Raw genomic sequence first — 26,028 nt, 5'->3', positions numbered from 1 at the left:
TTCTCCATCTGAAACTGCTGAATACCTGAAAACATTCATTCTGTTCTTCCTGTACTACTCCTGTTGGTTGTCACGCAGACATACCAAAATACAGTCTAATCTAGTTTCCCCGTGTTTTTCCTCGCACATTGTGAATTCAAATATCCAACTTCATACAATGTGGGTTTGTTTTTTTGCGATCTTCAGATTTGATTCAAACAAAGAGTACATTTGTCCTGCATGCCACAGAATACCCCTTTTTCCCCTTTGCATCACTTTCTTCTCACCACACAAAATAAAGTCTGTTGTGCTCGCCCATTGACTAACAAAAGCTGGACATATTTTATTTTTATTTTAAATCTACAGCGAAGATGATTCTAACTGAAGCTTCATTTCCTTGGCTAAATAGCTTCCAAGGGATCTAGGATTGTTTGTCACATTCAATATATAATTTTGCAGGTTCTTCAATGGCATTTAAATCCCTTATTTATTTTTAGAGGAAGAAAAAAGTTACTTGCACTTAATAATGTTAGCTTCTAAATGGCCCTAATTAGGCTTTGAATGTTAGGTGCCACTGAAGTGAATTGCATACAAGAAGGTTAAGTTCCACTTTGTTTCCAGCCAAACAATAGCAGAAAAAGTTCTCTATTCTTTTTCATCCTGACTGTTTATCTTTTCGTTGCACTGATAATACTTGACATTTTGGCTTTGTTTTCTGTTGTTGTTTTGGCTTTGTTTGATTTTTGTTGTTGTTTAGAAAACATTCAGACCTGACAGAATATTATGAAATGCAGAAAGTGTGGAATATCCCTCTGAAATTGCAACATCTGAATTTTTTTCTCTGTATCTGAAATTTGTTTTTACCCTCAATGTTAAAGTAGTTTTTCAGATATTGGCTGTGTGTGTTTCAATAAGGTATTTATAATGTCCTTCACATAAACTCTCCCTTCCTGACATTGCAAACCCAAGGCCTTTTCTAGACTAAGATTTGCAAGGTGTTAGCTAATGCATATTATCCATCCATACATCTTAGTTTACATAAGGCCTGGGACAGGGCCATATAGGACAGGTCATATAGAACAGGGAGAATGCGCACTGGGATATTACAAAGCGGGCAGGGGCGTAAACAGGATTGCTAAAAAAAACAGGACCATCTACTCCAGAAATTTTCAATTGCTTATCAGTTTCATTTTTACTGTATTCCAACAAACCAAACAAAGGTTCTAGTCCCCAAAGAGGACTACGTCCATACCAAGTTTCTGACTTCATCAGTTTTTAATGTAGACCTATAATCAAAAGTTTATTTACAATTCCCTCCTGCCCTCTTTATTTATATATCTACACAGGGAAAAGTACTCTCTCACTCTCCTGTAGCCCAAAAAGGGCTTCTCTAAGCTTCAAGCTGTTTTCAGGCAGAGAACAAGCTTGGAAAACTCTGCCCCAAACCTGAACGTTCTTGAAAACTATCAGTGCGTGAAATTGAAGCATTAAATGGAAATTTCTGAAACCCTAACTCTAGTGAGTACTGACAGGTACTTGCTATAAGAAGGATTTCTAGTGTGCTAAAGGGATACACTAGCAACCTATCTCTCTCGGTGAGCAATTGTATGTATACCCTCCTTGAGGTGTTGTATACAATTTTCTACCCACATACGATTATTTGTACTGTGGTAGTGCCCAGAAGCCCCAGTCAGGAACAGGTGCCTGAACTTTTTTCCACACATGGTCCCAAGACCTGGGCTTACATAGGTCCTCCTTTCACACGCACAGAAGTGTTTAAGAACTATGCGCCTGTGAAGTCAGCACAGAACCAACCACTTTCTAGCTTTAGGCAGAGGTAATTTCCCTCTTTTTTATATTGACAGCATTCCACTCTCTCTCTCCTTCTCCCTCAGCTCCAGTACAAATGCATACATGCACCCTGTCATAAATATAAAGGGAAGGGTAACCACCTTTCTGTATACAGTGCTATAAAATCCCTCCTGGCCAGAGGCAGAACCTTTCACCTGTAAAGGGTTAAGAAGCTCAGCTAACCTGGCCGGCACCTGACCCAAAGGACCAATAAGGGGACAAGATACTTTCAAATCTTGGGGGAGGAAGGCTTTTGTTTTGTGCTCTTTGTTTACGTGGTTGTTCTCTCTTGGGATTGAGAGAGGCCAGACAGAAATCCATCTTCTCCAACCCATCCTAATCCAAGTCTCCAATACTGCAACCAGGATAGATAAGCCAGACAAGGCGGATTAGTTTATCTTTTGTTTTATGTGAATTTTCCCTGTCTTAAGGAGGTTTATTCCTGTTTTCTGTAACTTTAAGGTTTTGCCCAGAGGGGGATCCTCTGTGTTTTGAATCCGAATACCCTGTAAAGTATGTTCCATCCTGATTTTACAGAGGTGATTTTTACCTTTCTTTTTTTTTTTAAATAAAATCCTTCTTTTAAGAACCTGACTGATTTTTCCATTGTTCCAAGATCCAGGGGTTTGGGTCTTTAATGGTTTTGGAACCAACTGGTTAGGATATTATTCTCAAGCCTCCCCAGGAAAGGGTGTGTGTAGGGTTTGGGGGATATTTTGGGGGAAGACGTCTCCAAGTGGGCTCTTTCCCTTTTCTTTGTTTAAAACGCTTGGTGGTGGCAGCATACTGTTCAAGGACAAGGCAAAGTTTTTACCTTGGGGAAGTTTTTAACCTAAGCTGCTAAGAATAAGCTTAGGGTGTCTTTCATGCTGGTCCCCACATCTGTACCCTAGAGTTCAGAGTGGGGAAGGAACGCTGACACACCCTATCCTTTCCATTAGTTCCATCATGGCTTCTTTGGACAGCTTCCCAAGATTCACAGCCATTTGCCGATTAAGCCCACCACCTCACTATTCAGATGCTCACTCTCCAGCAATGGGTGTGTTCCACTCTCTCATTGACAGAAGTTTAAAATTCCCTTTTTTGTTAGCCAGTGCTAACAAAAACTAAAACAGATGAATTAATTATTTCTTCAATTATTACAATTCAGTCCAGCAATTCAGGGTTTTTTTTAGGATTTAAAATTTGTTCCAAAAAACTACAGGACAGAGCATTTGAAAAACCTCCTGCAGAACACTAAAAGGAGATTACAGCAAAATTCACATTAATGGCATCATCTATTTTTTTTATTATAGCTTCTATTCCCAGAACTCAAAAAATAGCTCTGCTATGAAATAACTAATCTGATAAATCATGAACATGCTATGCTTCCTACTTTGCCTCTGAATTCCTTTGCTACAAGATAAAATGTAAGTGCTTTCTTCCCATAGCCCCAAAATTCTAATGAAAGCACGTACTAACTGGTGCAAGAATCAGCCATCCACCCATCACCATAAAATGCAAGGTTAAAAAGGAAAATCTATTCTGTAGAAGGATGTAAAGATGATCTCTTTAATCTTGTGAGGTTCCCACATACTGTAGTAATGAGCACTTTGGCAATTCCTATAATTAAATACGAATGTTCCTGCAGTATTGTCACTGATCCCTGACCACTTGTAGCCTCCTGTGTGGTCCTACAACTTGGATGTTCTCTTAAGGTTCCAGCATTCAGGCCTGCCACCCGCTGAAGTCAATGGGAGTTTTGCCATTGACTTCAATTGATGCGGACCTGGGTTCTCAGGCCCCAATCCTGCAATGAGTTCCACATGGGCAAACCTCTATGCCAACAAAGAACCACAAAGAAATCAAATAGCATCCCTGCATGATTGAGGGCATGGTTTGTACAACTGTACCTGCATAACCAGCCCTTCTACTTACTCACTCACTCATTCATTTGAACGCAAAAATCCAAAGACACTAGAAGTCATGGGCATTTTTCAAAGTTAAAGAGACACAGAACCTATGATGGCAGCAGACAGACATTCATCCTTACCTACAGCAGAAGAAAAGACTAACTATGTAAACAATGTAAAGACTATGTAATTCCGTCACATAACTGCAGTCCTGCAAACGTTTAGTTGAGAGCAGTCTCACAGAGTTCAACAGGACTACTCATGTGCATAAGTGAAGGGTTAGGGCCACACAGGCATTGCAAGAATTTATAATTAACAAGAGAGAAGATTTCTTGGCACACAATGTTGAAGATTTTTTTGTTGTTGAATATAGTTTAACACAAGATACTATGGAATAAAACCAAGAATTTTGTGCATCTGAAATGTAATTATATCTTATGAGTACATTTGTATAAGCTTCTGAAGTTAGCCTAGGGGATCAAGAGCGGATGGGTTTTTTCACCCTTCCCTCTATATTATTTATTCATGAAGTATTGTAACATTTTGCAGGATAAAGGGAAGAGTCACAAAATTTAACTATCTTCCTCAGAAAAATGCTTTAAAATACATAAAATTTCAATAGATTTACATACTAGTCTTAAGACAAATAATTAAAGGAGTTAGTCAACTGGGAAACACTTTATAGGCAACCAGTGGGAACCAGTTTCCAGTTTTAGTTGCTGAATAAAATATACAAAATAAAGGCTTCAACACATGCATCATTTTAAAGTTACTTCTCTCTCCATTCCCTGCTACTGAAGGTAAATGCAGTGCTGTACTCTTGCAATTACCTGTACCTTCTCCTTGTACCACTGAAGTATGAGGATACCTTCTCTTTGTACCACTTGGAGTATGAGGATACAAATAAAACGGTTTTTCCCTCATTCCAATTTTTTCCCCAAGAGATTTTAAAAAATTGGCTCTTTGGAGTGGGAATGGGAGCTGACTAGAAGTTAGTACCTGAAATTGTTCATTTGTCTGTCTTTAAGTTTTACTGATAACCTTTAAGCCCTATATAAAAAAAGAATACTCAGCATTAAGTCTGACAACCTGTTTTTAAATTTCACCCTGACTTGCCTCCTATTTGCTTGCGAAACAATGCCTATCATTTCCAAGTGGTCAGGAAAAATCTGGACTCAAGGAGTGGACTGTTTTCTTCTTGGAAGAGAACAAAGTAGATACAGACTGAGCATATTCTTTCCTAGACTTGTTTTTTGTATTATTTACAGTATAAACAGAGCTCATTATTGCTTTGACTGGAATGAATGTTAAACAGTAAAAGCACCAGCTTAAACGTACAACTGTTCTCCAGAAAGCAGCTGTGTTCAATCCTTCAGCAAACCAGCAGTCTCTTTTTCAACTATCCCAACTCCTGTACAACCAAATGTCTCAAACTCTTCCCAAATACAAATCAACACCCTGTAAAAGCATGGGCTTGAGCGATCACTCATTCACCCCTCTGCTCCACATAAAATCCATGCATCACCCAAGAAAAGTTATCACCATCAAACAGGTCCATGTAGGGTTGTACAACTTCAGGAAGAGGGGAATTTGCCATTTAAAAAATAAGTGGGGAGGGGGGGTGAGTGGACAGGTTTTCATTCGGTCTCTCAGGCAAGAGGTGCAGTAAATACCCAATCAATTAGTAACCATAGTTAAATGATAAACAGAGACTAAGTATTAGACTATTAACTCAGCCAATCAGCACCTTGGAACATTTCAAATAAGATTTACTTCTGTTATTATATTCATATTTTATAACGCTTTTATAATCATTATCAGAATTTGAGTGAATGTCACTAGCGTGAAAGCTATTCAAAGGCAAATCTGTATCTACCCCATATTATGTAAGTTAACCAATCTTCTGAGACCAGTTCCCTGCCAAGGAAGAGACCCATATGAGGTAAGAAGGTACAACAGGGTAGAAAGAGAGAGTGAGCACCTGGCTTATGCCTGAAACATCTTCGGTATGTTTAAGTCAGTCTCCATGTTTTAGTTCAACAGTTTTTTAGTAATTAACTAAGAATACATTTGTTTGAAATAACTATAGGGTTTGTTACACAACATAGCTAATCTTAACTAACACCTTTATTTTTTCTATTAACGGATGCCATTAAAGAGGTTATGCTGGGATACTTCCCTTTTGCTTGAACTATAATTAAGGTTTTGAGACCATACATTTAATAACAGCAGTATCAAGCAAAGCTGGATGCATACCACATAGCAGTGAATTTAAAAAGCAAGCTCTGGGGTTGTTTTTCACCCACTAAACATTTAAAAAAATGTTTATTTAATCAGTAGAATTCCTCCTAGGCTGCACTCACAAGAAAACACCATTATCTTTAATCTTTCATATATGTTAGCAACTATATGGAGTGCATGTCTAAACAATGATACACTTTAAACCATCCGTGAAAGTGTTCAAAGACAAAAACAGAGTTTGATGGGGGTGGGGAGGTTTGTTTGAGTTTTGTTTTATTTTTAGCTGTAATTTCTTCAGAATTCAGATAACCAACTCAGGCCTTGTCTACACTGGCAAATTTCTGCACAGTAAAGCAGCTTTCTGCGGTGTAACTCCCGAGGTGTACATGCTGCCAAGCCACTCAGTGCGCAGAAACTGCACAGTTGCAGCGCTGTAAAAAACCACCCCAAAGAGAGACGTACAGCTTTCTGCGCTGAGGCTACAGTGCCGTGGTGCCAGTGTAGACACTCTGGTCGATTACTGGCCTCCGGGAGGTATCCCACAATGCCTGTTCTCGCCTCCCTGGTCATCGGTTTGAACTCTACTACCCTGCCCTCAAGTGACCAACCGTGAGCCCCACCCCTTAAGTTCCTTGGGAATTTTGAAAGTCCCTTTCCTGTTTGTTCGGTGACACGTGCAGTGGTCTCAGCGCATCTTTCCAGGTGGCTATGCCTGCTCCACGTACCAGGCGATCCTCCACTTGGAGCAATGCCGAGCTGCTAGACCTCATCAGTATTTGGGGAGAGGAGGCTGTCCTGTCCCAGCTGCACTCCAGCCACAGGAATTTTGATACCTATGGACAGATTTCACAATGCATGACAGAAAGGGGCCATGACTGGGACACACTGCAGTGCAGGGTCAAAGTGAAGGAGCTGTGGAACATCTACCACAAGGCGCGGGAAGCAAACGGCCGCTCTGGTGCTGCGCCTATGCAGCAAAGAGCTGGACACGATACTCAGTGGCAACCCCACCTCCACTGCGAAGGCCACTGTTGATACTTCAGTGGCTCACGTGCCAGTCGAGAGTGGACCAACCCAGGAGGAGGAAATCTTGGATCAGGAGAGGAAGAAAGACCCAGAGGCAGAGGATGACTCAGAGGTCAGAGATGCATGCAGCCAGTAGCTCTTCTCCACCCCGGAGGAGGCTAGCCAGTCACAATGTTGGAGCCTGGCAATACGCAAACAGGAGAGGAGGCCCCTGGTAAGTGGCTTTGATTTTGGGAATCGCTGAAGCGAGTTGCTTGGGGCAGGAGGGTTGCAGAAAGCAGGCTTGTGTCTGTATGGTGTGCTACCACCACATGCCTAGTCTGAGCGGCAGAACAGGGTGTTGATTGACTCCCTCACTTCATGGGAATCTGCCTCAGAGATCTCCACGAAACTTTCATGGAGATACTGGGCAATCCGCTGCTGCAGGTTCTTTGGCAGAGCTGCTTTGTTTCTTGTCCCATTAATGGTAACTTTCTCGTGCCACTCTGCTGTAATGGGGGGGAGGGGGGCCGAGCCATTGCTGCATACAGGAAGCCACATAAGAGCCAGGGCAGAAGCCACAGTCTTGGAGAAGACCCTCCCTTGATTCCCTGCTCACCCTCAGTAGCGAGATATCTTCCATAATGAACACAGCCTGTGGAAAATGTGGGGACAGGAATGATTATAAGGCCCCCCTATAGTGCTGGCTCTCCCCAAGAGCCATGTGCCCAGTGTACAGTATGGTCCTGGAAACTGATTTCCCCTGCCCCTGCGGTTACTCACCATTTTGGGGATCTTGTGGCTCATGTGTGCTTGCCTGGGGTCAGACAGTTAGTGACAGGTATGTGAAGAGTGGCTGTGTGTTAAATCACTGAGTCAGTGGTCTGTGTGTTGCAAACAATACTGCTTCTGTAAAATGTTGCATTTTGGCTTCACGGATATGACCTTGGGAACCCAGCCTCCCTTTTTGTTATCGCCGGCTGAATGGCTGCACAGAATTAAAAAGCGGCCACGAAGAACTACAGAGGACTTTCTGCATGTCATGATGCACGCCGCAGCCGAAAAACAAGAATTGAAGGAGTGGCAGGACAGCGAGAAGAGGGATTGAAAGGAGAACGTAGCACACCAGAATGAAGCGACTCTTTAAAGTTTATGGAGCGCCAAATGGACACACTCCAGGCGCTACTAGCACTGAAAACCGAGCAGCTCTGCGCCCGCCCTCCCCTGCAGCCGCTGTCACAAAACCCTTTCCCATGCGCCCCCCCAGACCCCGCCAACACACTCTTATCAACCTCCTGGTTCCAGTCTGTACCTGCTGCATTCCACTCCTCCCCCATCACAGGCCAGCCCTGCCGACTCCCAGTACCCACTGCACTCAACACCCGTCCCTCTGCAGTTTAGCCCTGCTGAAGTACAGTACCCACACTGTACTCCAAAGGAGAAGGTTGCATACGATACCTGGACATATACAAATCTTTAACTGTCCCGGGACTTCACCTCCTCCTGGGACCCTCCCTTCTCCAATCCCCCTCAGTCTTGATGTGTTTTTTTGATTCTCTCTCCCCTCTGGTGGTTGTTTTTAATAGAAGAATTTTTTTGGTTTGAAAGCACTCTTTATTCCATTAATTGAAAGCAAACAGAGCCCTGCAAAGCAACAGGCAATTTTCTTAAACCTTCGTCTATACCAATCACAATCATCTCCTAGCATTACATGCACTGCACTCCTGAGCATAACAACAAATATTACTGGCTTTCAGCTTCAAATTGCTGCCTCAGGGCATCCCTGATCCTTATGACTCCGCACTGTACCCCTCTAATAGCCCTAGTCTCTGGCTGTTCAAATTCAGCCTCCAGGCACTGAACCTCAGCAGTCCAGCCCCGAGTGAAGCTTTCACTCTTCCCTTCACAAATAGCATGGAGCGCACAGCATGCAGCTACAAGCATAGGAATATTGTCATCGGCCAAGTCCAGACTCCCATATATGCAGCGTCAGCAGGCCTTTAAATGGCCCAAAGCACACTCAACAGTCATTCTGCACTTGCTCAGCCTTTTGTTGAACCACTCCTTGCTGCTGTCAAGGTGCCCCCTGTATGGCTTCATAAGCCACGGCATTAAGGGACATTTCAACTTCCCTTACAGTGATCTTCTGGTCTGGGAAGAAAGTCCCTGTCTGCAGCTTCCTGAACAACAGGTCAATATTCCAAAAGATGCGTACGTCATGCACCTTTCCGGACCAGCCTATGTTAACGTCTGTGAAACGCCCACCGTGATCCACAAGCGCCTTGAGAACCATTGAGAAATACCCCTTCCGATTAATGTACTCAGTGGCTAGGTGGTCTGGTGCCAGAATTGGAATACGCATGCCATCTATCACACCTCTATAGTTAGGGAAACCAATTTGTGCAAAGCGATCCACAATGTCACGCACGTTACCCAGGGTCACAGTCTTTTGGAGCAGGATATGATTAATAGCCCTGCACACTTCCGTCAATACGAGTCCACCGGTCGACTTTCCCACTCCGAACTGGTTAGCAACTGATAGGTAGCAGTCTGAAATAGCCAGCTTCCACAGTGCAATTGCCACACGCTTCTCCAATGGCAAGGTAGCTCTCATTCTCGTGTCCTTGCACTGCAGGGCTGGGTCGAGCTCATCACACAGTCCCATGAATGTGGTTTTCCTTATCCAAAAATTCTGCAGCCACTGCTCATCATCCCAGATGTGCATGACAATGTGATCCCACCACTCAGTGCTTGTTTCCCGAGCCCAAAAGCGGCGTTTCACTGTGGTCAGCACCTCCGTGAATGCCACAAGCAATGTCGTGTCGTAGCTACTACACGTGGCGAGATTAATGTCGAACGGCTCTTGCCTTTGTAGTTTAAGGAATAACTCCACTGCTGCTCGAGCAAGCGGCATACTGGTCAACAGTGCGGGATCCATTCCTGCAGACCGAAGAGGCAGAGCGCGCAGTACACAAACCCTTGAAAGACGGTGCCAAATGTGGACGGAAGCACAGGGATTGCTGGGATGCAAAGCAATGCATTACAGGGCTTTGGGACAGGACCCAGGATGCCCCACGACCACCTCCGGCTTCCTACTACTCTTAGCAGCGGAAGAGGAAGAGATGCTCTGTGGGATAGCTGCCCAGAGTGCACCACTCTGAATACCGCTGCAAGTGCTGCAAGTGTGAACAGGCAATTGCGCAGGCAGCTGACAGTGTGAACACACAACGGCAGTTTCCCTTCAGCGCTCTCTGAGCAGCAATGTGACTGCCAGCGATGTAACTCTGCCAGTGTAGACATACCCTGAATATCTGCAGGATGACTCCTTTCCAGAAAGGTGGTTAATGCAGCGAACACACCGCCACCATAAAGTACTAGAATCTTAATTATAGGGAACGTGAACGCATTTTCTAGATTATTTTCTTCTTTAAAACTACCTGAAGGATATTTTTAAAACTGCAGCAGTAAGCAATATAAGAAGCAGTCTACGAGGGAAAAAAACGGGTTTTGGGAGAAACTGTTGATTCCAGTAACCCTATTAGACATTCACAAAAAAAAAAAAAAAAAAAAAAGACGTAATGGCACTAATAATTCAAAGGCGCACACTATTACAATAGCAACGTTAATTCACTATAATACAGTTTGCGCTGCTGTATTGGAGGATAGATCAGTAATTGCATTATAAATTCTATTCCCACTGTTTGTCTTAGGGGCTAGTCTACACTGGCAGCACTTCAACGTGGCTTGTGTGGTCGCAGCAGAGCGCTGGGAGAGCTGTCCCAGCGCTCTAAAAAAACCACCTCCACGAGGGGCATAGCTACCAGCGCTGTCTACTCTGGCACTTTACAGCTCCGAAACTTGCTGTGCTCAGGGGGTGTTTTTTCACAACCCTGAGCGAGAAAGTTGCAGCACTGTAAGTTGCCAGTGTAGACAAGCCCTTAGACTTGTTTCAGTGAAAGTTTCATGCATTTACAATTTTGGTACCTCAGAGAGAGATTTGCTACTGCTCTGACATTACTATGACTACATTTTGAAGAGAAAATTATACAAGTTTGTAACAGAGTACAGGGCTTTAAATTGCCTGTATGATCATATGGTTTGCACCAAGATGGACTGATTAAATCAAAGTGATTTAAACCACAAATTTTAATCATGATTTAAATCAGCAAATTGGCAATCTTGATTTAAATCATCGGTGTTAATCTTATTTTGCATTTGTACTTTTAAACTATTTTCCTAAATAAAAGGTTGATTCCCATTGGTTGGTAACCATTAAAAGATGTTGATTTGCGACTAAATACAGCTTTTGAACTAAATTTGGTTCTTCTTTTTGCTAACCAGGAAGATACACTATATCTATACACATTTATTTAAGCAATTTTGTAGCTTAATTTACATTTATTCAGATTCTTCATTTTTCACTTTTTTAATTTATGTTAGAAAAGGGTAAATGACAACTTATTTACTAGATTTTTTTTCCCGCTTGTGATTTCTCTCAAGCTGTATTTTGATAGAAACTAAAATTCAATTAAAATGCACCAAAACACCTTTTTTTAAAAAAAAAGTTAATAGAAACTACCTTAAATGTGCCAGACACAAGAAAAAAAAGTTTATCAAAACATATTTTGTATTTAAAACTAACTGATTTATTGAACAAAGGAAGTATTATCTGTAGTTAGTGAATTGAAATGATTGTTTTAGTACAGGGATGGGCAAACTTTTTGGCCTGAGGGCAACATCTGGGAATAGAAACTGTAGGGCCATGAATGCTCACAAAACTGGGGTGCGGTGTGGGAGGGGGTGAGGGCTCTGGTTGGGGGTGCGGGCTGCAAGGTGGGGCCAGAAATGAGGAGTTCAGGGTGCAGAAGGGGGCTCCGGGGCTGGGGGTGAGGGCTCCAGCTGGGGGTGCGGGCTCAGGGGTGGGGCTGGGGATGAGGATTTTTGGGTGTAGGAGGGTGCTCCAGGCTGGGACCAAGGTGTTTGGAGGGTGAGAGGGGGGATCAGGGCTGGGGCAGGGGGTTGGGGCATGGGGGGGTGAGGGCTCCAGCTGGGTGCAGGGTCTGGGGTAGGGCTGGGGATGAGGGGTTTGGGGTGCAGGAGGGTGCTCCAAGCTGGGATCAAGGAGTTCAGAGGGCAGGAGGAGGGGAGGGGAGGGGGTTGGTGTGCAGGGGGAGGCTCAGTGGTGCAAGCTCCAGGCGGCGCTTACCTCAAGCGGCTCCCAGAAGCAGCGGCATGCCCCTCCTCCGTCTCCTATGCGGCTCCATGTGCTGCCACAGTTCTCCAGCCAATGGGAGCTGCGGAGGTGGTGCTTGGGGCCGGGGCAGCATGCAGAGCAGACCTCCTGGCTGCCCCTTCACGTAAGAGCCAGAGCAGAGCCATGCCGCTGCTTCCGGAAGCTCCCCAGCTGGAGCGCCGGAGTGGGGCAAGCCCTATACCCTGCTCCCCAGCGGGAGTTCGAGGGCTGGATTAAAATGGCTGGTGGGCCGTAGTTTGCCCACCCCTGTTTTAGTACCATGTCCTTCGATATTTTAGAACTAGTAGGTCTCACCTCTCACACCTAGTTTTTATTCATAGATTGGAAGACGAAAACAAGCTTTCCTGCTTTTTAACTCCAATCAGCTTTTTAACTTTGAATGAACTAGTCACTGAAGTGACCTTGTTAAATAAAATAAAATGAAAAAATACTCTCTTTGCAACTGCAGAAGAGTCTATTGCTGTCAAAATCTGGTTTAGCACTTCAGCAAATTCTGATTCCAGGTGCTTAGCCAGTGGCTACCACCAGGTTCAATGATCTGACTTTCTTTAAAACTTGGCAATAAGCAGCAAACATATACTGTTGTCATAATTTAAAATAGGTTCATTTTTAAAAAATAAACCTGTATTTAATTTTAAATAAAATCCATTTTTAAATGATTGATTTTTATCTAACCTGGTTCGCACAGCCTTAAAAGCTGTCCCTGCAATTTTAGCTCTCCCTATCATGGGTTCTCAAACTAGGGGTCAGGACCCTTCAAGAGGTCATGGGGGGTCACGAGCTGTCGGCCTCCACCACAAACCCCACTTTGCATCCAGCATTTATAAAGGTGTTAAATATAAAGGTGTTCTTAACTTATAACGAGGGTCACACTCAAAGGCTTGCTATTTTATAGAATCATAGAATAACAGGGTTGGAAGGGACCTCAGGAGGTCATCTAGTCCAACCCCCTGCTCAAAACAGGACCAATCCCCAACTAAATCATCCCAGCCAGGGCTTTGTCAAGCCTGACATTAAAAACCTCAAAGGAAGGTTTCACTCCAGTGCTTCACCACCCTCCTAGTGAAAAAGTTTTTCCTAATATCCAACCTAAACCTCCCGCACTGCAACTTGAGACCATTACTCCTTGTTCTGTCATCTGCTACCACTGAGAACAGTAGTATATAAATCCATCCTCTTTAGAACCCCCTTTCAGGTAGTTGAAAGCAGCTATCAAATCCCCCCTCATTCTTCTCTTTTGCATACTAAACAATCCCAGTTCCCTCAACCTCTCCTCATAAGTCATGTGTTCCAGACCCCTAATCATTTTTGTTGCCCTCCACTGGATGCTCTCCAATTTTTCCACATCCTTCTTGTAGTGTGGGGCCCAAAACTGGACACAGTACTCCAGATGAGGCCTCACCAATGTCAAATGGAGGGGAATGATCACATCCCTCGATCTGCTGGCAATGCCCTACTTATATAGCTCAAAATGCCGTTAGCCTTCTTGGCAACAAGGGCACTGTTGACTCATATCCAGCTTCTCATCCACTGTAATCCCTAGGTCCTTTTCTGTAGAACTGCTGCCAAGCCATTCGGTCCCTAGTCTGTACCATTCAGTCCCTAGTCTGTAGCAGTGCATGGGATTCTGCACTTGTCCTTGTTGAACCTCATCAGATTTCTTTTGGCCCAATCCTCTAATTTGTCTAGGGCCCTCTGTATCCTATCCCTACCCTCCAGCATATCTACCACTCCTCCCAGCTTAGTGTCAACTGCAGACTTGCTGAGGGTGCAGTCCACGCTATCCTCCAGATCATTAAAGAAGATATTGAACAAAACTGGCCCCAGGACCGACCTTTGGGGCACTCCACTTGACACCGGCTGCCAACTAGACATGGAGCCATTGATCACTACACGTTGAGCCCAACGATCTAGCCAGCTTTCTATCCACCTTATAGTCCACTCATCCAGCCCATACTTCTTTAACTTGCTGGCAAGAAAGGGGTCACCAGTACACAAGCTTGAGAACGATTGCCCTAGACCAGAGGTGGGCAAACTATGGCTCGTGGGCCACATTCGGCGTGTGGGACTGTCCTGCCCAGCCCCTGAGCTCCCGGACGGGGAGGCTAGTCCCCAGCCCCTCCCCCACCGTTCCTCCTCCCCCGCAGCCTCATTGCGCTGCGCCACCGGCACTCTGGCCCGCTGCTCCTGCCGGGCAGGGCGGTGGCGTGGCTGTGAGTTCTTGCCACTCAGTGCCGTGGTAAGGGGCAGGAGGTCCCAGGGGGAAGTCAGGGGACAGGGGGAGGTTGGATGACGCGGAGGGTCTGGGGAGGGAGCAGTCAGGGGATGGGAAGCAGGGGGGTTGGATAGGGGGTGGAGTCCCGGGGGACGGTCAGGGGTGGGGGTGTGGATAGGGGGCGGTTAGGGGACAAGGAGCGGCGGGGGTTGGAGCATTGGGGGTTCTGAGGGGAGCAGTCAGGGGGTGAGAAGTGGGAGGGGGCAGAGGCCAGGCTGTTTGGGGAGGCACAGCCTTCCCTACCCGGCCCGCCATAAAGTTTCGCAACCCGGATGTGGCCCTTGAGCCAAAAAGTTTGCACACCCCTGCCGTAGACGGAAGAATCCTTCTCAGCAGCTGAATGCAGAACAAGGAGGGGACTTTGACTCCACCCCTGCTCACTGCTTCTGCTAATTTCCATACTAGATGGAGCTAGAAAGCCGCTCCCTTTCTCCATCCACTGACCTATTTTGCTAAGAAGCTTAGGGGATGTGCTCCTGCTTCATCTTATAGAAGTCTGTCTCCTCCTTCCCCTTACACCAAAGAGGCTCAAACCTTTTCATAGCATGGCCCACATTTGAATACAGAGGACTGCTTGGTAAGCACCTACCCCTCCCATTCAAGATCATGTAACAAGATCCTGTGGCAACTAGAGCATTTTCCTACATCGAAAACTAACATGAGGAAAGTAATGTATTTTTAGCTGTTTTTTAATGCAATTTAGGCAACTGGGAGTAAGGAGAAGCCAGCCAGCACCATGTGACCAGTTTGAGGACTTCTGCCCTAAACACAAGAGCAGCTATCTGCTCAATCATCAGGCCTTAGACATGCTGTTGTACTGGGATCCATTAATGCTGGGGGTGGGGAGAGGGTTGATTTTTCAAGTAACCAAAATTTAAAAAATCGGTCCACTCCAAATGCAGTATCTTTGTCTCAATTTTAGGCCTGCTCTACAGTATGCGGTTATTTCAGAATTAGCCGCATACTCAAAATAAAACTGGTTCCGTCCACAAAACCAAACCAGTTTTTTCAATTTAAAGGACTCTTTACTCTGATTTCTGTACTCCACCTTGGCAAGTGGAGTAGCGCTCAAATCGAGATCGCACTTCTGGGTTACAGGTACTGTGGACACAATTCGATGTTATTGGCCTCCAGGAGCTATGCCAGAATGCTCCCTTGTGACAGCTCTGGACAACACTCTGAACTCTGATGCACTAGCCAGGTAGGCAGTAAAAGCCCCAGGAACTTTTGAATTTCCTGTTTGGTCACCATCAGCACAGTCCACCATCACAGGCGACCATGCAGAGTCCACCATCTCAAGAGACCACGCAGTCCCGGATTCGCAGACGAGCTCCAGCATAGTCCAAATGGAAGGTACTGGATCTCATTGCATGTTGGGGAGACAAATCTGTTATGGCAGAACTATGTTCCAAAAAAAGGAACACAAATACGTATGCTAAAAGTCTCCAGGGCCATGACGGAAAGAGGCTACTCCAGGGACACAGACCAGTGTCGTACAAAAATCAAGGCGCTCAGGCAAGCGTACCAAAAACCCAGGGAGGCGAACAGGCGCTCTAGGTCATAGCCCCATACATGCCACTTCTACCGTGAGCTGCATGCAATTATGGGGAGTGATGACAATATTACTCCCCCACTGTCCGTGGACACCTGCAATGGGGGAGTAGCATGGAGTGAGGAGGAAGAGTTTTTGGAGGACAAAGAGGAGGAGAAGGACAGTGCACAGGTGGCAAGTGGGGAATCTGTTTTTCCCCCCTAGCCAGGAACTATTCTTAACGCTGGAGCCAATAGCCTCCCCCTACTGCCAAAGCATGTTTGTGGACCATGACCCTGGAGAAGGCACTTCTGGTGAGTGAGAGCTTGATCGGAGCCATGCGGTGGGGGGAAACCCAGCCACGCTGGGCTGTTCGCGTTTAGTTTAAAGGGCTCATCCCTTCTCAGAGCCTCATCGGAGCCCCACGGTGGGTGGGGAGCGGGGAAGGGTGTGGTGTGAAGCGATCCCCCCAGATAGCCTGCAGGCTGCCTGCAAGCTGAATTCTGTTGCCTGGCCGCTGCCTGCAAGCTGAATTCTGTTGCCTGGCCGCATGTGATGGCTTACTCACACCAAAGCGGCAGGCACTTCAGTATAAGAGGCAAAATGAGACCTTGTACAGAAAGAACATGTGCTGTGTACTGTGAACTGCGTGTTTCACTGAGAAACAGTGTCCCCTTTGTTCTCTGAAATGTATCTTTTAAAATACTACCCTCCCTTTTTCTCCTCCTGCAGCAGGTGCAAATGTTTCAACGCAGCCCCTGTCTACTCCGTCCTAGAGGCTGGTCCAGATTAAAGGCAGAAAAAACAAACTCGGGACGACATGTTTGCCGAACTCATGCAGTCCTCCTGCACTGATAGGGCCCAATTGAATGCGTGGAGGCAAACAATTGTGGAGTCATGTAAAGCGTTACATGAATACGGAGAGAGGAGGGACGTGTGCGTTGAGAGCAGGCAGGATGCTATGGTCAAGCTCATGGGGAAGCAAACTGACATGCTCCACTTTATGGTGGATCTAATGCGGGAAAGGCAGCAAGACCACAGACTGCCGCTGCAGCCCCTGAATAACCACCCTCCCTCCTCCCCAAGTTCCATAGCCTCCTCACCCAGATGCCCAAAAACACGGGGCGGGGAGTCTACGGGGACCCACACAGTCAAACCCAGAGGACTGCACAAGCAGCAGAAAGCTGGCATATCCTAAATTTTGATTTGGTTTCTGGACTTGTCCTTCCCTCCTCCTCCACCCCCCTAACCCAATACCCCCATCTAGCTTCTGATTTCTCTCGTACCCTGGCCAGTCATGAAACTAGCTTTCAAAGCTTCTCTGATGTGCAGAGCACCCTGCTGCAATCTTCTAATTGCCCTGTTGTCTCGCTGTGCGAAACTGGCAGCCAGATGAGTTGCCTCAACCTCCCACCCTGCCATAAATGTCTCCCCCTTACTCTCACAGATATTGTGGAGCACACAACAAGCAGCAATTACAATTGGAATATTGGTTGCACTGAGATCTAACCGAGTCAGTAAACTGCGCCAGCGTGCTTTCAAAATGTCCAAACACACATTCTACCACCATTCTGCACTTTGCTCAGCCTATAATTGAACTGCTCCTTACTACTGTCCAGGGTGCCTGTGTATGGCTTCATGAGCCATGGCATTAAGGGGTAGGCTGTGTCCCCGAGGATAACTATAGGCATTTCAACATCCCCAACAGTAACTTTCTGGTCTGGGAAGTAAGTTCCTTCCTCCAGCTGTTCGAACAGACCAGAGTTCCTGAAGATGCGAGCGTCATGCACCTTTCCTGGCCATCCCACAAGGGACGTTTCACCGACATCATTGTGATCCACCAGTCTTTGCAGCACCACAGAAAAGTACCCTTTGCGGTTTATGTACTGGCCGCCCCGGTGTTCCGGAGCCAAGATAGGGATATGCGTTCCGTCTATCGCCCCGCCGCAGTTAGGGAACCCCAGCACATTGAAGCCATCCACAATGGTCTGCACATTTCCCAAAGTCACTACCCTTGATAGCAGCTGGTCAATGATTGTGTTGGCTACTTGCAGCACAGCAGCCCCCACAGTAGATTTCCCCACTCCAAACTGATTCCCGACTGACAGGTAGCTGTCGGGCACTGCAAGCCTCCACAGGGCTATGGCCACTTGCTTCTCAACTGTGAGGGCTCCTCTCATTTTGGTGTCTTTGCACTTCAGGGCAGGGGACAGCAAGTCACAAAGTTCCATGAAAGTTTCTCAGCCACTGGGAATCATCCCATACCTGCAACACTATGCGGTCCCACCAGTCTGTGCTTGTTTCCTGGGCCCTGAATCGGTGTTCCACTGCACGAACCTGGCCCAACAGCACTATGATCTCCCAATCGCCACATGCCGTACTGTCTGTGTCCATGTCCTCCTCAGTATAGTAATCGCGCTGTCGTCACTTCATCGCCCGGTTTTGCAGGTACTGCACATACTGCTGGATAATGCGCGAGGTATTTACAATGGTCAAAACTGCAGCGGAGGTCTGATCGGGCTCCATGGCTGTGGCGCCTGCACAGGTAATCCTGGAAAAAGGGCGCGAAACGTAGGAGAGCAGAGTGGCAGCGGAAGCTGTGCTGTTTGGTTCACAGTAGCCAAACAAAGGCTGAAAATGGTTGTCTTCTGTGGCTTTCACAGAGGTGGGAGCCCAGGACAGACAACATGGAGAAGCTCGGAAGCGTGGCAATAGCGGGAGAGCAGACTTGGTGGCAGAAGCTGTGCTGCTCGGTTCACGATAGCCAAGCAGAGTTGACAGCGGAAGCGTTCGATGGGGAACAGAAAGAGTAGATAGTACAGATTACATAGGAATATGAAAGGAAATGAGAGATGGATTCATAGTAGCAGGAGAGCAGCGGTGCACTGTCTGCTGAAAGCAGTATGGCATCTGCACACCAAAAAGGCGCAAAACGATTGTCTGCCATAGCTTTCTGATGACACACACCCAGAAACACCCGCGAGAATGCTTTTGCCCCATGATGCACTGGGAGCTTAACCCAGAATTCCAATGGGTGGTGGGGATTGCAGGAACTGTGGAATAGCTACCCACAGTGCACCGCTCCAACATTCGATGCTAGCCTTGGTACGGTGGATGCAATCCGCCGAATTCACACACTTTAGTGGGGACAGAGAAAACCAAATGTATAAAATAGCTTCCGAAAATTCGAATAGAATAATTTCGAAATAATTTCGTATTGTAGACGTACCCTTAGAAAGTGTATTAAAACCTGGTTTAGTTCTATGAATGGTAAATGTTAATCTATTTGAAATATCTCATCCATTGAAGTTGGTTGCTCTTCCATTCAATGGTCCATATTTTAAACATACTTTTATGAGCACCAGGTTTGCACGGATTTATTTTCTGCTTCCGTATTTTTTTTTTTTTTTTCAAAACAGGGCTTGCCTTCAAGCTTGGGATGCCAAGAGTTTCCACTTTTCTGTAGTGTTCTTTTCAGAATGGTATCAAATGAGTTTACTTGTTTCAAGTGTTAACTCAAGGGTCACACATTTTGCACCTTTAAAATGTAATAAACTTTGAGCAATAGACAAAACCTTGTCTTTCACAGCAAAGTAACCTGAACACAACCAATCCCCATTTTCTTAAGACTCCCTCCCAAAAGACAAAGACATAGAAAGACTGGACAGGTAATTGTTTTATTTGGGTGATGCCCAAATGCACTGCAAAGGTTTTGGAATGCTATCATATTAGGAGCATACATTTAAACATACAACAATTTAAGACACAAGTTAATAAATGGATACCTAGAGAATTCTCTCCTCTACAGAAAATCCATTTTGAATTCTAATGCAAAACCTTTTAAACCAGAAAATATTTAATTTCTTTGCAATCTACTTGTACAGAAACATGAAAGGAGAAAAATAAAGGTAGATAATAGAACAGTATGGCTTTTTGCTGCTTTTTCTGAAACTGGTGCTTGCACTGTAGAATCCTGATTAGGAAAGATGTGGTTGTTGAATTTTTATTACAACTTCCCTTACAGACTAAAACCAGTAACCCTAGGCATTCAAATTACTATGAATAAGAATACATATAAGTACATAAGCTTTTTAATCTCCACTTTGGAAGTTTTCTGCCATGCTCACATATTTACAGAAAAGGGGGTTGGGGGAGGAAGCTATCAAAAAGTCAACATTATTAAGTAAAACTGATTTGGAAATGAGTGGGCTAGATACAGTATGAAATCAGAGTAAAGTAACTCTTCATTAACACCCTGCAGCTCTGCTATTGTTAAGGCAGCAGTCTCACTCAGTGTTTCTACTAGAAACCCTGATTTTCAGGCACCTATCCCATCAATAAAGCTTGCTCTAGAATTAAATTTAGAAAATAGTCACTCACAGTGGGAACATTTTGGATATTTGATGTCTTTAAAAAAGGAAATTCTATTAAGAGACCTTTTTGAACGTTGTACTTCATATGAGTATCAAAAAAGTGTATTGGTTTTAGCCAACTGGTTTCTGCCCCCCAATGGGTAATAACATCCCTGCCAATCATCTGAAGGGGTCCCCACACATTTCCCCTTCTCTCCATTGCTCCCTTCCTCAAGGTTTTACACTACAACCCCCATGTTCATAGCTACAATAGACCAGGCAGCTCATCAAAAGCCAGATGGACTGACTGCAGTTGGGTGATACAGGACTTTCCTCCTCATGAGTTCAGCACCCTGCCTCACAGTCATCTGAGGGAGGCTTTTATTAAAATAAAAGTTTGCAAGCCATTCATTCATAACATTGGCCTATTTGCTTGTGACAGTGAAATAAAAATCTCAGATATGCACTTTAGAAAAGTAGCTGGTTTTCGTATTTATTATGTCTTCAGACCCATGGATTGAAACAGGGGCCAGTTCTCTGATCTACTTGGGCCTCTATGCTACTCCACTGGCATAAAGGTATGAAAATGGCACTCCAGGAAATACCCCAACATAACATGGTTCCCTGGATGCACAAAGTTGTCCCAATGGCTCTATACTGCAGCATCCAACATGCTGTTGAGAGGGAGGGGATGTGGCCATAACACACTATCTTCTTGATATTTTGACAATAGGCCAATTCTGCTCTAATTTATACCAGGAGCCAAACCAAGCTTAGTTTTTACCCTCCCTGAGTTCCTAGGCCAAGTGAAGAGCAGAGCAATGAATAATCAGGTTCTGTGATGGGTGCTCTGTCTCTTTAGTGGACTGTCTGGGGTTTGTTTTCCCCTTTGAGATTCAGTTCTGCTCAACCCAGGTTTTCTACTCTTGTGTGACGTGTGTGTGTGTGTGTGTGTGTAAGTGAATGTGATGCCAATGAAGTTGGAAGAGTAGTAGATTTTTGTTTATTGTTGCAGTATTCTCTCTTTCGTTATTCTTTCTATCCTCCCCAAGAAACAAGGAAGAAGGGAAACAGACAAATGCATACTCTTGTTTAAATGTTGGAGACTGTCCAGTTTCTAATGCCTGGAAGACTCATATTAGCCAAACCCTGTTGGGGGCAGAGATGCTACTGGTTAGCAAATGGGAATCGAAGGACTTGTTTAGATAAGAGAAAATTGGTATAACCTCCCCTCCTCCCCTGGTGTAGACACAAATGGGGCAAAAAGGATCTTACCAGCAGGACATACGCCAAAAAAATATTTACTGGGGATAAATCACATAGCTGCATGGCTGGTGTTACACCCTTGTAATGAGTCTACTCTGGAGGTTTGCACCAATATAGTTAGATCTGGGTTTAGTTTTGTTTCTTTTTATTCTGGGGATTAACACAATCTTTTTTGTTGTTGTTCAAATCTGACTCGCCTGGATCACTATTTTTCTTTACAAGCCAACCCAGTTGCCTAGTCTCTATCACAGGCCTGCAGATTTTTTTAAATGGGATTAGTGCTCATGAAATGTGCTGGCTCGACTGGCCTGCAGATTTAAGTCTTTTGTTTATCCAGAGCACACGGATAACAGAGACCTAGTGGTTACCATTATAAAGGCAGCATTTGAAAAGGTATTCACCAGGGGTTTTGCAGTTATTCCCTAATTGTATAGGGGGAAAGGTATTCTCTTAGATTCTACTGTGTGATAATTGCTGGGAAGAACAACTTTTTCATTTATGACAACAGTACAAACTTCATCTATTTGCCTGAGCCCTGAGCAGAAGGAACTACTTGTAGGCATGAGAGAATAATTCAGTGTTACTGCCCATGTAAATCACCAGTCCCTTCGGTTGTGGGTGCCACCAAAATTGCCAAACAATGTTAACAAAGGTGGTGGGTTTTAACATGGACGCTACCATAACAATGGGTTAGCAGATTAAATTCAGCGGGGAGGAGTCTTTTGAATGAAGCATATAAATTAACATAAGAAAAATGATGTGCACTTTGAAAATGCAGAGTATTAGTTATGTGCTCATGGTTATTACTGTGAATCGGCAATTTCTATTTAGAATATAGCAAGTGGAATGATGTAACATCTAGTTACTGTATTTCAAAGAGACTGCATATTACAGAGTTATTAAAATGGTAATATACAATAAGCTTGTATTAATATGAAGTGACAAGCATGTTTCAGCATATTGTGTCAATGAAGTTCAGATTAAAATCTCTACTAGTACTCAGTGGGGCCATTATACTATATCATCACCATGTACCATTAAAGAGAGTCTTTAATCTGCAGATCATTGCCAGGATATGCTGCTCATGTCAGCGATCTGCTGAGTAAAAGATCAGGTTGCTATGAAAATATCAACCCCATGGGTATGTTTAAAAATCCAGGGCCCGCATTACTTAATCATTATACCTCATTAATGTATCTGGGTCAAAAAGAATTAGTTGCACGATTCTGAATTTGGTTATAAACACATGACAGACACCATGACACAGATAAAGTCAGAAAACATGCCACCGGCTTTTGTTAGGAATCTAGCCTGACCAAGTACCCACTATGTTTTTAATTTCAATAAATATTTTTAAATTACCAGTTTGTTTTCACACAAGACATTTGCTTTTCTGAGTAGCTGCAAGCTAAGCCAGAAACACAAACTTGAAGGAAAGGGTCAGAGAAAACCCACAGAGTAAAATCACAGAGAAATGCTTTTCTCTCCCCCACCTTATACACACTCCACAATGGAGGCATGGTGGCCAGCAACACCCAACAGGTTTGCAGTTCCTCACCACCAATATCAGCATTGCAAGTTATGCAGTATCAGCATAAGAGATTCGCAAGGGTGATAAAAAAGAAAACATGGTTGTTGAAATGTCTTATACCTGTGCATAGCTGCCCTGCTTCAACAGCAGGAGATTGGCTTCAGATAAGGTACAAACCATGGGAAAGTGCAGTCGCTTCACCTGACATGCACTGCTAAAAAACTGAAATGTACAAATATGATTTATTCTCTACATGGCATAAGCTTTCTGTAACACAGAGATAACAACTCCTGTGAATGAGTGCAACAATAAAGTTGATCATGCTAAATGCACACGGCACTTACCAAAATCTGATTTGAGGGGTGGGCAGTAGAGGGAAGATTGGTGAGCAGCCTCCAAAATACACTGGGTACCAGCCAAAAAGGGGCTGACAGCTTTTTTACAGAAACCCATAACGTGCTACTGACTTTAAAATAGCAAACGAAGCCCAACCTTATAAAATTCCTACCTGCTCCTTCCCATGATATTTCATATTACATTCCCCTTCACAAATGGGCTGTGCATACTTCAGAAGGGAGATGGAGAACCAACAGGGCTGTACCGCTATGGTTAAAGCATCCCATTCCCCCTGTACCGGTGCAGCACGCACCAAGCATCTCATGTATAAACACCAGGTTAGTCTGCAACAAGGGCCCCGCTAGTCAATATCATGTTTTTGGCCCCAGGCTGCCATTCAGAAGCCCCTTTGGTAATAAGCAGGGATACCCAGCTCCCTTTGCACAGGGGCAGCAGCTGGGTCCCCACCTCCCTGTGTATGTTTGGCAGGCGACGGGCGGGGGGGGGGGAGGGGGGAGAGGTGAGGCTGTCATGAACGTGTGGCCAGCAGCCTAGGAGAAGCTACAGAAAGGCATAGGGCTACATTTCTAACAGCAGGGAAATCACAGTGGGAGCAAACTTCAGATCCGAGATGCAGCTTATTGCATGTAACTACCCCACCAGCGCAGCCTGCTGCCCTGAGACACAAGGATACCGAGAGAGGGAACCAGCAAGGCACGGAACGACAGACCCACGCCGCCCCAGTAACTCGCTCGCTGCGTTTGCTCCTGTGGGGGGTGGTAGGACGGGGGGGGGGGTTCAGCCCAAACAAAAACAAAAAATCTGGGACCAATCCGAATATGCCCCCAACGGGCAAGTCAATGACTCCCTAGGACGCGGAGCCGAGGGAGGCGCCGGGCACCTTGCAGGAGGAGAGCCAACCCGGGCGTTTGCGCAGCGAACCCGAGCGGCAGCTGCGGCTGCGGATCCCCGCGCAACGCACCCAATATCACCCCCCTGGCCCCGCACGCCCCCGGTGCGGGGGGCTCACGCCGCGCCCCCAGCCCGCACTCACCCAGAAGACGAAGGAGTAGATGATGAGCAGGGTTTTCAGACACGTTATCACGGGTTTGGTCTCCATTCTCCTCGATGCCATACTACTGAGGGCCCGGCTGCTGGGGAAGGGGAGGGGGCGGGGAACGGGGGGGCTCAGCGCTCGGCTCGCTCCAGCCTGCGGCTTATCCGCGCCGCCTGCCCCGCTCGCCGCTCAGTCACGGCGCCGCCGCCCGCCCCGCCTCCTGCCCGAGCCCAGCATTGTGGAGTCACAGCCGCCGCCGGGAGCGCGGCGCGCTGCCTGCCCAGCCCAGCCCGGCGCGGCGCGGGAGGGAGGGAGCCGCACACGCGCCCCCTGCTGCTGGGCCCGGCCCCTGCCGCCAGGCTCGGGGAACGCGCCGCTGCGCGGTCCCCGCCCCAGCCCGTTAAGCCTGCGCCTGGTCTCCCCGGCCGCGGGACGCTACCTGGGCAGCGGCGCCGGAATTCCGCCGGATGAAATCCCACCCGGACAAGTGCCGGGCACCGGGGTGAGCTCCAGCCAAGGCTCTTCACGGAACTGGCACATGAAATTGCAAGCCCGAGAGCAAGGATTTCTAAGGAATCCATATACTCAGGGTTCGTACCGTCGGGCTGCAGGGATTGCAAATATGTACATTGTATTTGTATATTATAGTCTAGTAGCTATATTTAAGAAAGGGAAAAAAGTGATTCAGGAAATCACAGGTGCCGGCTTCCAACTTTCCCTAGGGGGGCTCAACCCCCCACTCAGCCCCCCGGCCCCACCCCCAAGGCCCCACCTACAGTTGACAGGTATCCCGTTTTGGACCAGAATGGCCCGTGGAAAAGGGACCCTAGCGGCTCTGGTCAGCACCACTGACCGGGCCCTTAAAAGTCCAGTCGGCTGCACAGCAGGGCTACGGCAGGCTCCGTGCCTGCCGTGGCTCGGTGCGGCTCCTGGGAACAGCAGCATGTCCCCCCTCCAGCTCCTACACATAGGGGCAGCTTGGGGGCTCCACACGCTGTCCCCGAACCAAGTGCCAGCTCTGCAGCTCCCATTGGCCGGGAACCACAGACAATGGGAGCTGCAGGAGCAGCGCCTGCAGACTGGGCAGCGTGCAGAGCCACCTGGCCGCACCTCCATGTAGGAGCCAGAGAAGGGACATGCAGCTGCTACCAGGAGCTGCTTGAGGTAAATACCACCTGGAGCCTACACCCGCTCCCGTGCCCCAACCCCCTACCTCAGTCCTGATTCCCCTCATGCCCTTCAAACCCCTTGGTCCCAGCCTCACACGAGCATCCTCCTGCACCCCAAATCCCTCATCCCCGGCCTCACACAAGAGTCTGAACCCCCAGCCCATACCCCCTTCCCCACCCCTGCCTCAGCCCAGTGCCCCCTCCCATATTCTGAACCCCTTGGCTCCACCCCCCAAGCCTGGAGCACTCTCCTACACCACAAACCCCTCTTCCCCAGCCCCACTCCAAA

The 26,028-nt window shown here is 46.3% G+C and overlaps 1 protein-coding gene across 1 annotated transcript in view; it reads right to left on the bottom strand.

The window, feature by feature from the left end:
• The window catches only part of TSPAN7 (tetraspanin 7), a 183,234-nt gene extending 158,543 nt beyond the window's left edge, over window positions 1–24,691 (bottom strand). Inside the window, exon 1 of the mRNA XM_077807224.1 lies at window positions 24,568–24,691. Within this exon, the coding sequence (XP_077663350.1) occupies window positions 24,568–24,648 (81 nt within the window). The 5' untranslated portion in view covers window positions 24,649–24,691. The remainder of the gene's footprint in view (window positions 1–24,567) is intronic.
• Between the last annotated feature and the right edge of the window lie 1,337 nt (window positions 24,692–26,028).

Source organism: Eretmochelys imbricata, chromosome 1 (genome assembly GCF_965152235.1).
Source record: "Eretmochelys imbricata isolate rEreImb1 chromosome 1, rEreImb1.hap1, whole genome shotgun sequence".
Lineage (NCBI taxonomy): Eukaryota > Metazoa > Chordata > Testudines > Cheloniidae > Eretmochelys > Eretmochelys imbricata.
The sequence above is the reverse complement of the archived record's forward strand: the minus strand, read 5'-3'. Positions and strand labels throughout refer to the sequence as shown.